This window comes from Gadus chalcogrammus, chromosome 2 (genome assembly GCF_026213295.1).
Source record: "Gadus chalcogrammus isolate NIFS_2021 chromosome 2, NIFS_Gcha_1.0, whole genome shotgun sequence".
NCBI lineage: Eukaryota > Metazoa > Chordata > Actinopteri > Gadiformes > Gadidae > Gadus > Gadus chalcogrammus.
Window position 1 is genome coordinate 17,961,068 of NC_079413.1, and position 11,275 is coordinate 17,972,342.

At 45.7% G+C, this 11,275-nt stretch overlaps 1 protein-coding gene across 1 annotated transcript; it reads right to left on the bottom strand.

The window, feature by feature from the left end:
• Window positions 1–4,777: 4,777 nt before the first annotated feature.
• LOC130376261 (uncharacterized) lies at window positions 4,778–6,731 on the bottom strand. Its single transcript, XM_056583485.1, has 3 exons — window positions 5,744–6,731; window positions 5,435–5,648; window positions 4,778–5,338 (listed from the first exon to the last, which is right to left on the bottom strand). The coding sequence occupies exons 2-3, from the start codon at window positions 5,601–5,603 to the stop codon at window positions 4,860–4,862; spliced, it is 648 nt and encodes a 215-aa protein (XP_056439460.1). The 5' UTR covers window positions 5,604–5,648; window positions 5,744–6,731; the 3' UTR covers window positions 4,778–4,859.
• Between the last annotated feature and the right edge of the window lie 4,544 nt (window positions 6,732–11,275).

Here is an 11,275-nt window from a genome sequence, read left to right on the forward strand (position 1 = left end):
AGCTTGAAGGGGGGAAAGAGGGAAGAAGAGAAAAGAAAAAGAGGAGAAAATGATTGACAACAGGTGAAATTCTTAGCTTTTAATATGCAAAATAATGCTTTTTGAAGAATAAACATACTTAATAAGTGATTTATTGGTTGACCTGCAAGCCATTAACATAGAATATCTTGAAATTGCCCTGTTTTGTTTGTTATTAATACGTTTTAAATGATGTATTCGTTTCAACAGTTGCACACTCTTACCAGGATTTGCACCTGGAGTCTCCCACCCCAAGGATGGACGTGTTACTATTACACCACAAGAGTTGTATTTTTGTTGTTGTTTTTATTTTTGCAAATAGTTGCCTAAGCAACTATTCTGTTTTTGTTTTTTTGCAAATAGTTGCAATGGCAACTAATTATTATTATTTTTTGCAACAGCAAATATACTTATTTTTCAACCAGTGAACGTTAACATATTCTCTGATAAGAAATAAAAAATATTACAATAAAAAATAATGTCTATTGGGGTAATTACAAGGAGCTTCTCCACTCCTCAAGCATCTGTCCGGATGCAGGGCAGTACCATTTTCCACGTAACTGAGAGTGTCCAGTTTGCTTGGATTTGGGTTGAACACAGCTTACACTCATAGTGGTAGCTCTCTTTAGCCGGTCGCTTCTTTGGGGGCTCACCTTTCCTCATTCGCTCCTGGTTTCTCAAGGGCTGCCTTGTGTAATCGCCATTCACGCTGGCGATTAAGGTGACCTAGTGCCTCTGGGTGTGCTTGGTGAGGGAGCATAGGTTGGTCAGGACAGTAGGAGGTGGATGACCAGCCCTGGGAGGATGCTGAGGGTGGTGGTTGGGTGGCAGACCAGCCCTGGTTGGACGCTGAGGGTGGTGGTTGGGTGGAAGACCAAACATGGGAGTGTGCAAGGGGTGCCTGGTAAGTGGACCAGCCTTGAGTGTGAAGCTGGGGGGTAGCTGATGGGCAGAGGATTACTCCTGGGAGTGTTCCCGGGGGTGCCTGAAGAAAAGAAGTCCAGCTCTGGTAGTTTGTTGGGGGTGGCTGGTAGGTAGAGGACCAGATCTCCATACAGCTGTTTCCAGAGGAAGCAGCATCATGCTTGGTTAAGCTCCCCCACCTGTGTGTGGAATGGCACATGGTATAGGTGTCCTGGAACTGTGGTCGCTGGCGGACTTTTGCCTCACCTCAAGTTCTCAGGCTCCTGGAACTCCAAAAGGGAGTCTGAGCAGACACACTCACTGACCCTGTGGTGTTCGGGATCCTGGCTGCTTGGCCGTGAGTCATGTACAGTCTGTGGGACTATACATGACTCCCACATTATGATATGATCTGGACCTGTGAACAAGGATGTAAAGTCGTCAATAGGGTCAATAGGGATTGCAATAAAGTAGTTGTTGTGTGTGCTGTCTCTTAATCAATGATTTGTATTGAACCAAAATGATAGCAAATTGTGGTCAAGCACCTCTCTGCCAGCCATCTGTCCATGAGGCAGAGCCACTTGGCCTCCTCGGTGCTCTCCACGGTCCTCCTGATGCCTTTCCTTTCTTCCTAGCCTTCTGGGTGGTAGCTAACGGTGGAAGAGACATCCATATTCTTCATTCATTCCATGGAATGTATGTTTAATTCTGGTGTACAAAATAATTACTATTTTGTACCTCGAATGCGTCGTGTCCATGACATGGAGAGCTGTATATAGCTGGACTATGTCCACCTCCTCCTTCAATGACAAGGCAGTGATGGTGCGATTCAAGCCAACTAGGTAGCCTGCCAGGCTATCAACCGCATCCTCCTTGAGTCAAATTGGCTGGTCTGAAAATTGATAAGTGAGAAAAAGAAAACCAAGCAAATAAATGTACGACCTTGTTATCTACATCTGTGAGCGAATGCTGATTTACATTCATTATCTATTAAAATGTAACCACATTTACTTCAGTTAAATATTGTGTATGTTGAGTAAGGCGATTACAGAAAAGTGTTATTGACCTCTGTGACGAGGGGTCCGGGTTCAGCGTCACGCCACCACAGACCTAGGAGATCACCAGCCCCTATCGCATCGGACTGAGCACAGAATGTAGTAATGCTGAGGGGGTCATCTGCTCTCCTCCTCCCAAGTACCTCGAGGGACCTCAGGACCTGATTTGGAGCCAGCAGGTCCACCGTCTGGTGGTCTGGTGCCAATAAATACTCCACTGCTATGCGCTCGCCTGTAACCAGTAAACACACAAGACGGAAGAAAGGACATACATACACACTCAATCTCTTACATGAATAGGCCACAATCTTCGCGCAACAGAAATGCATGTCCCTCTGAATGGGAGGGGGTGCCTAGAAATAGGAGGAGGGGATGTAATACTCTGGTCCAGGGCCGGAGTAGGCGGTCGCCTAGCTCGCCTATGCCGATCGCCGGCCCTGCTCTGGTCAATCAGTGTTGCTCTGAGATCTCTAGTGTGGGCTTCGGTGGTGATGGCGTTGGCTTCGGTGTTAGTACTGTTGGCTTTTGCATTGATGGCATAACGAATCCTGCATAGTGAACCTGTTGAATATGGTTCAAAAGACCAACAGTACCCTGCACCTTGGCCCCACAGGTGTCACACGTCTCCTGTGTATGGTGGTCAGTCAGGTGCTCTGAAAAATGTGCTGCCTCCACAAGCTGGTTGCACCCGTAGCACTGCACTTCCTCTTCACCTCTTCTCCCTGCCTCCTCGTCTCCTCTCCCTGCCTCTGCCTCTGTGTGGGACCGGGCTCCCCCTGCATCCGTGACTCCTCTCCTTGTCTCCGTGTCTCTTCTCCCTGCCTCCTTGTCTCCTCTCCCTGCCTCTGCCTCTGTGTGGGACCGGGCTCCCCCTGCATCCGTGTCTCCTCTTCCTGCCTCTGAGCCGACTCGGACTCGCCCTGCCTCCGTCTCAACTACTCCTGCCTCACTGGACCCAGCTCCTGATGACAGATCTGCTGGCTGGGGGGGGGGGTACACAAAGAGGGGCCATGCTACATACACCTAAGAATCCTACACTACTAGTTTTTCTCCAGTTGTTAAAATACATCAGGCATTACTGCAAAATCACTGAAGCCCACCAGGGGAAAAAACAAGCAAACCTGTAAACAATCAATTAGTAAATAACTCACTTAACTTCTGGAACCCACAGGGGAAAATAATTTCACATACCTTTTGGAACCCACAGGAGCACTGAAGGCTTCTCCCGAACAGATCCTTACTAGCACTATGGCTCTGCAGGGGGCAAGCATCGATACTCTCCAAGGCCTTTTTCCATTTCTTGGCCCCTGGCCGTTTGCCAGTCGAGAAGCGGTATTGGCCCTGGGCATATTTTATGCAGAGGTCCCTCCAGTAGCTGTCTGACTTCCCTGTCTTAGTCATCTGCGAACATTAAATATAAAACAGGTTAATGTCGAGCTAGGCTATGTGTGTACAGACAGACCGAGTGGAGGAAATTATTATAATATGTGTGTGTGTGTGGGTGTGTGGTGTGTGTGTGTGTGTGTGTGTGTGTGTGTGTGTGTGTGTGTGGTGTGGGTGTGTGTGTGTGTGTGTGTGTGTGTGGTATGTTTTGCCGGACTGTTTTATTATTGTTAATAATTAAACTTGGCACAAGCATGTCATAGGCTACATCTGGACACATCTGCCAACATATAACCAGGCTCCATTACCGGAGGGGACGAACCCTGGCACAATTATTTCACATCATGTTCGGACCTCGTTTGCATCACACCTAGTGTCCTGTTACAATAATTGAACCAATAAAGCTGATATTAAACATCTGATATATAAAAAAGCCCACATTTCTAACGGTGAAACATTATCCACTTTACCGGAGCTGGAGTAACGAGCCCACTCTCTTCAAATGAGGCGAGGACATCGATTGGGGAGTGGACAGGACTTGCAGTGGCATCTCTCTCATCAATTGGGGAGTGGACGGGACTTGAAGAGGCATCTCTCTCCTCAATTGGGGAGTGGACGGGTCTTGCAGAGGCATAACTCTCCTCAAATGGGGACCGGGGATCCGACCTGGGCCTGGGGCCACCGCTTCCAATTTCCTGAGGTGATTAATAAAATAATACATTTATCTTTTAAAGGTTTTTTGTGTCTGTTTTTCATTAAAAATGAACTGCTTATAAGTTCTCCAATATTATTTTGATGTCTGATATACTGTTGACATAATATACCTGCAATGTGAGGTCATGAGCCTGTGGTATGGTCAAATCAGGACATTCATCCTCGAGGTCTTCATCGAAGATATCTGGCAGGATGCCATCATTATCCTCATCAATCATCATCATCACCAACCTGCTGTCTCAGAAGATCTCCTCTGTTGGACTGTGCGAGAAGATACACAGCAATACGCTCTCCTGCAATAAGTATTCACCAAGTGAAAAATGATTGTGTAATAATTGCCTACCATGTCACAGTATAGGTTTGATCATCATCAACAGCAGACTTTTCTTACCGGTAGGTTTCCCAGGGGGGATAAACTCTGGAAGAAGAGGTTTTCCCAAGACTTTGTGGCTGAGCGCATTCATGTTGTAAATCAAGCGTATGTCATATATCTTTGTCCAGGATGTCTCAGTCATACCAAGTGCTTGTGCTGACCGGTTCAAATTCCACCTTGACACACCCTCAAGCATGTACATCTTGAGTGTGCAATGCATTGCATCTCCACCCTGATGAGATCAAAAACAGGATCACTGATTACAACAACTTGCAATATTATGTCAACATTCAATAGTGAGGTTTTAACATGCCTGGAATGAAAGCACACTGGTGCTTATGGAAGCTTTCCAGAGAGGAGGACCCTCTGCCGCATCTTAGGACATCCAACGTTTTGTCTCCTTTCTCCAGCCCTTACCAAATGTTGGTATAAAGCTGCACTCCTGGTGGATCCTGGATGCAGGCAAAGTGCTGTACCTCCCACACTCGAGACATGTGGTCGTGGTTGATGAGGTGCAGCCCGGTGCCGTCCACAAGCTGCCACATTGAGTCTAGAAGACTTTTGATGAGGGCACGGGTCTCCTCCACTCCCCGGGTTTTCCTGCGGCAGTGCTCGGCTAGCTCTTTAGAGCTGATGCTCGCCAACACCTGGGCATCTGTTGGCTGATGGCCCTGATGTTTCTTCCTCAGCCTTGTCCGCTTGGCCTCTTTCAGATGACAGACGTCCTGCATGTCCCACTCAAAAATGCAGCTCGACAATTTAGAACAGAAGGTACCATACAGTGGATGGTGTTCCGTGGTGAGACTTCTTGTGAATCGCCTCATAAAGTGGAACACATCCAACCGCACAGTGGATGTCCATGGCCGAAACCCCTTGAGAACTGGGCCCACTCCTGTGTTCACAAGATCATCAATACATTTTTTAGACAGACTGTCACCAACTGCCTTAATTTGGCAAAAAACATCAACACAAATTACAGGTAACTCACCTCTGTCACTGCAACAGTCTCTATCCACATAGATGGCGTCTGGCTGTGGCTCACCAGCATCCCTGTACTGTTGGACGATACCTTGGCACAGGTCATCAAGCCCAGCCCCCTCGCCGGTTGTGAGGACAGAGTTGAGGACTTGACCATACTCGTTCCCCACATTGGTCATCCATGTTGCGGTGCCCTCAATTCCCCCCGCCAGTTTTTTGATGACCTATATCAAAACAAAAGCATACATCATTAGCACATGTATTGTTATCCAACCCTCAAAGAATAAATGAGCTCAAGCTTATGTAGGTTTACATTTACCTTCTTAGTGGAATCAAGCTTCAGAATTTTGCCAAACGTTGAAGTAATGACACCTTTGAGCTCATCAAGGTGACTGAACACATCGTTGGCATGCACTGTCTCAAACCACTGGGCCAGGGGCACGGGACAGAAGGATGGTGGCTTGAGATAAACAGCCTTGGACTGTTTCAGGCAGGATCTCCTATGAAATTCACAATCTGTGAAATAGTCACAGGATCTCCTAGCCCACTCCTCACTGTGTGCCTCTTGAACGGCCTGCTGCAGGTAACTGGAGCTATTCCCTGCTGTTCTGGGACGCAAAAGTGTCTCGCATTTTCGGTCCAGTGCCAAATGTGTTGTTAACACAGCAGGGAATTTGTTGCGGTTAGAGGGGTCGAGCTGCTTTAAAATGTCTCTACTCCAAGGACAGAAAGTTTGCGATGGTTTGCACTGGCTGCACCTTGGGTAAACTCCCCCTATTTAGTAGTACCTTGAATCCACATCAATGACCTCTCTGACCTTGGTGTAAATACCAGAGTGGTGCAGTTTTCTTTTGCACTGAGGGCATTTCAGAGGGATGCTCCACATGCGCATTGGTGCCCACAGGAACATCCTCTGCCTAAAATAGTAATCTGGGTTTGGAGGTGCCACAGATCTGATTGGACTTGGGGGTTGGTGCCAATTCTGGCTGATCTCCTGTCTCGGCTGCCCACTCGCTTCATAGATGATTTGGGCAATCCACTCCCGGTCACCTGGCTTGATGACCCGGAGGAATGGCTTTGATAAAAACCTAGCCCGGCTAACCTCTTGAGAGCGCAAAGGGACTGGGAACCCCGGTGCTGGTGCTGGTGCTGCTGGAGGAGGAGCAGAGGCAGGGGCAGGAAGAAGTGGTGTGCCACTCTGAGTTGCTGATGCCATCTCAGATACTCTGGAAGGGACAGGTGCAGGAGCATCTTGGAGACAGATGTTTGATGTCGTCTCCTGGGCTGTGAGGCAGACTGGAGCTTGAGCATCTCTGGGACAGAGGACTGGAGTCGGTGTCATCTCCTGGGGGGGTAGTAGAGGGATGGCTGGAGGAGAAATGTTTGGGAGGTCTGGTGGAGATAAAACATGACACTTCTCGAGGTGCTCTGATAATCTGACAGCACCCTCAGCCTTTGTACCGCAGTGCTGACACTGCTCCTGGACATGGAAGTCTGACAGGTGCTGCGTAAAGTGGTCAGAGAGCACTTCCTGAGCACAAAGGGAGCATGTCATAAAGGTACTGGCTGAACTTTCCAGACTTCCAGCTGCTGCACTGGCCTTTGGTGCGTCTGGTGTATCTGCTGCACTAGCCTTTGGTGCATCTGGTGTATCTGCTGCACTGGCCTTTGGTGTATCTTCTGCACTAGCCTTTGCTGCGTCTGGTGTATCTGCTGCTCTACTGCTGTTGGCCTGCACTGCCTGTGGATCTGCATTTTGTATTTACTCTCTAAATCATCTTATCCTCTAAATCAAACAATACTCTGCATCAAAACAAGTCAGTTGGAGAATCAATCACATACAACGAAGAACCAGCCATGGGGAACAGCTGTAGAGGAAGCATTTGTCAGCATGTTTGTCTCACATCATATTTTTAAGGATTCAATGACATTACTTACATCATGGTAGCCACATTTGCAGGGGATCTTTTTCCCAAAAATGTCAAATCTTCTGACAGCTAGGCCAAATATAGGGGTCAGGGGACAATTCTTAATCCTTTCTATCACTGCCCTCCAACGTCTGCCCCCAGGTCTCTGGCCTGTAGAAAACTTGTGTTTCCCCTGGGCAAACTGGACCATGACACCGGCCCAGTATGAATCTGGCTTTCCCTCCTTTGGCATCTCTATAGGACGAGAGGCAGACATTAGGCTGCTGTAGGCAAGGCAAGGCAAGGCAAGGCAAGGCAAGACAAGACAAGACAAGACAAGACAAGACAAGACAAGACAGACAATAAACAGTAAATAATAAACAATAATGCAAACATTGAATAATAAGTACTGAAAAAGATAAGAGTAAATAAATAAATAGAGATACTATATTAGGGGTGTAACGGTATACATGTATTTGTATTGAACCGTTTCGGTACGGGGTGCTCGGTTCGGTGCGGAGGCGTACCGAACGAGTTTCCATGCGGACATATTAAGTAGAGGACCGCATCGCAGTGTTGCCAGATTGGGCGGGTTCCCACCATATGGGCTACTTTTGATTTCATCTCGCGGGGAAAAAATGCACTGGGCGGGTATATACATTTTGGGCTGCTTTTGCCAATATCTGGCGGTTTTTTAATAATGTGAAAACAGCACACCAAACTGTTATTTTATGGTTTAAAAACAGTACAAATACAAAACTCAGTAGGCCTATACTTCAATATAGTTCACGTCGTGATGTCACATCAACAAACCGTTGTGCGCCGACGCAGAAGTCTGAGGCAAAAGCCCGTCTCTCAACTCTGTTAGCGAAATAAGCATCATGCCGAAGTGGGGGAAATATAAAAAACTTTATAGAAAGGAATGGAAGACCGACCCTGAATTAAAATCGTGGATCGCGCCTGCCCCAGCATATGACAGCAAAGCTCGTTGCAGGTATTGTAACGTTGAATTAAGAGCCCACCTCAACGACTTGAGAGAACATGGTGCCACGAAAAAACACAAGGCCCGCTGTCAGCCCAGTGTCAAATCCTTTGCTGTCCCAACGGGATCTGGTGCAGGAGCAACAATCAAAGATGACCAAAAACGACGTGAACTTAGGGTTGCAACCTACGTCGCCTGTCACACCTCCATAAACGCCGTGGATGATTGTCTGATGATGGGCGCATTCAAGATGCCCAGGACAAAGTGTACCGCCGTTATAACATCTGTTCTGGCACCGCACTTCAGAGAGGAGTTAAGAGAGGATATTGGTGAGTCTCCATATTCTCTTTACCTGGATTTAGAGCACTGATGTATCAGTGAACAAGCTCCTCTGCATTTGTGTGAAGTATCGCTCACAGAAACACGGCAAGTTTGTGAGTACCTACCTGGGGCTTGTCAACCTTCTCAGCGCAGATGCTTGTGGAATATCAGATGCGATAGTGACTAGTGGTGGTTGAATCTGAGTCAATCGGATTCAAAGAACCGAATCCTTACATTCACCCATGAGTCACGAGTCCGTGGTCTAAATTAACCCGAATCTTTCGGTTCTGGCTGCTACAGACGACATTATTAAAACAATGCACGAATGTCATCAAACTGTAGGTCTATAACAACATTAACACATCCGTTTTTCATCTGCATAGTAACTTAGATTAAGCATACGGACCCGGAGCTGCCAGCTGCGTGGTTGAATAAGAACTTCCTGTAGACAGAGCTGTACACAGATCCAGATCCATAGACTGAGCGAATTCATGGGTCGGATTCGTATCCGGTTGAGTGAAAGACTAACTCAAAGGATTCAGATGAAATGGGTCTGACTCGTATCCCGCTGGGTGAAAGACTAACTCAAAGGACTCAGTTGAAATGGGTCGGACTCGTATCTGGTTGAGTGAAAGACTAACTCAAATTACTCATATTGAATGGGTCGGACTCATATCCTGTTGAGTGAAAGACCAACTCAACGGACTCATACTAAATGGGTCGGGCTCGTACTGAATGTAAATCGTTAAACTCTTTTGTTACAAAGGCATTATTTTACGGACTGTCCACTTAGTTATTTGCAAAGTGAATTTCCTTATAATATTCCTTTCCAATATCAAATAAGTTCCTTATCAGCTCGTTGACAGCTGAGTTAAACCAAAACCATTGACGTTATTTTGGATAGCCTCTTGAAATTTGTTTATTGTAAACATGACAATTAATTAAATTAAGTAAGAATAAAAAATAAGTATCTATTCACAATTTCCGAAATCACATATTTAATTCTGATAAGCTGCCTAACCAGCCAAGCCTATCATGTTACAATTTGTTCAATGTATCTAGGCTTACTGTGTGTGTGTGTGTGTGTGTGTGTGTGTGTGTGTGTGTGTGTGTGTGTGTGTGTGTGTGTGTGTGTGTGTGTGTGTGTGTGTGTGTGTGCTTGCGTATTTCCCCTGGATATCCTCAAAACTGCATTACAGTGGTTTGCTGTGAGCGTGCGCATTAGGCACTAGGGAGTGGGCTGCTGGGCTCATTCAGCGACAAAATTCCAACTGATTCAGATTCAAAGGACTCAAAAGATTCGGATCTTTTTAGTGATTCACTCAAAGGACTATGAATCTTCTAAGTGAATCGAAATTCCCATCACTAATAGTGACTTTTCTCGGTGAATTCGGACTGGACATCAAGAACATAGGCGTAATTTACGGGGGTGGTTAGAGGGGTTATAACCCCCTCAATAATCAGATCCAGCTAATATAACCCCCTCAATATCATCACACATAATTCAGATGAACAAAAAAATGAAATATTCTGAATGAATACCTTGTTTGTTTTCTTTATTAATTTAATTTGTCAGCAAGATAGTATCATGTTTTGATAATCTGTAATGTACCCCCCCCCCAGCCCACCGACTACTTGGTATTACCCGAACTATTTCGCAAGGTCGCTGGGTTGAATAGTAAGAGAAGACTAATGCTAACTGTACATTAATGGATATGAAAAGGACACTGAAAGGCAGCCAGGGCCAGACAACAATTTTTAATTGTTGGTCGTCAAAGGAGCCAAAAGCCAAAAGGAGTAAAAATCCTGACGATAAGGAGGTAAATACCCGTATTGTTAAGTTAGGTGTTATCATCCACTCTATATTTTTTCACTACCTGGATAGTTTACGCCTCCATTTAAAGTGGAGAGGGACCTTCACTTTCCCCATACAAACCCTCAGAATAAAGAGGTATCAGTGGAGAAACAAAATAATTTTCGATTGAGAGCATAATTTCACATTCAAACAGTATCGTTGGTGTGCTATGTGCTTGTGCAGTAAAACCAGACGATCTGAATAATTCCTGATTCATGCCAGATATTTATTTCCCGCTTTGTAAGAGCTAGCTAGCTAACTATGTGAACTTTATATGATTAGCATAGGCTACGTTGTAATGGCAGCGATAGACGTCCTCAAACTAAGATTCTAGAACCCACTGCCTCAAACGTACTCGGTTACGGGTGGGTAAAATGCAATGTGAGTACAGAGACCAAATTGCTGTTTGCTCCCATACAGTCACACACAATTTTTTGGGGGAATGCATTCATTTACTTAGAGATGTCATCCATTGACAGCTAGCTCCTGTGGGCTAGTTCAGAGGTTACACCACTCCTTTTGAGCGTGCACTCCTGTACTGTACACACATACACACACACACACACACACACACACACACACACACACACACACAACGGTTAATGACGGTGCATGTGAGTAGGCTTGCTCGTAGGAAACATTGAAACAGCATTATTGTTATTATTATTAATAATAATATAATAATAATAATAATGATAATAATAATAATGGTATTATTATTATTATTTTATACAAAAATGTGTAGCAGTCTAGATGTGCTAGTAAGTGGGCAAAAGGAGTTTAAAA

Coding starts and splice junctions, on each gene's coding strand:
- LOC130376261 (XM_056583485.1), bottom strand. CDS start 5,603: ATGACCAATGTGGGGAACGAGTATGGTCAAGTCCTCAACTCTGTCCTC. Junction 5,339..5,434: donor AGACTGTTGCAGTGACAGAG/GTGAGTTACCTG, acceptor TTGTGAACACAG/GAGTGGGCCCAGTTCTCAAG.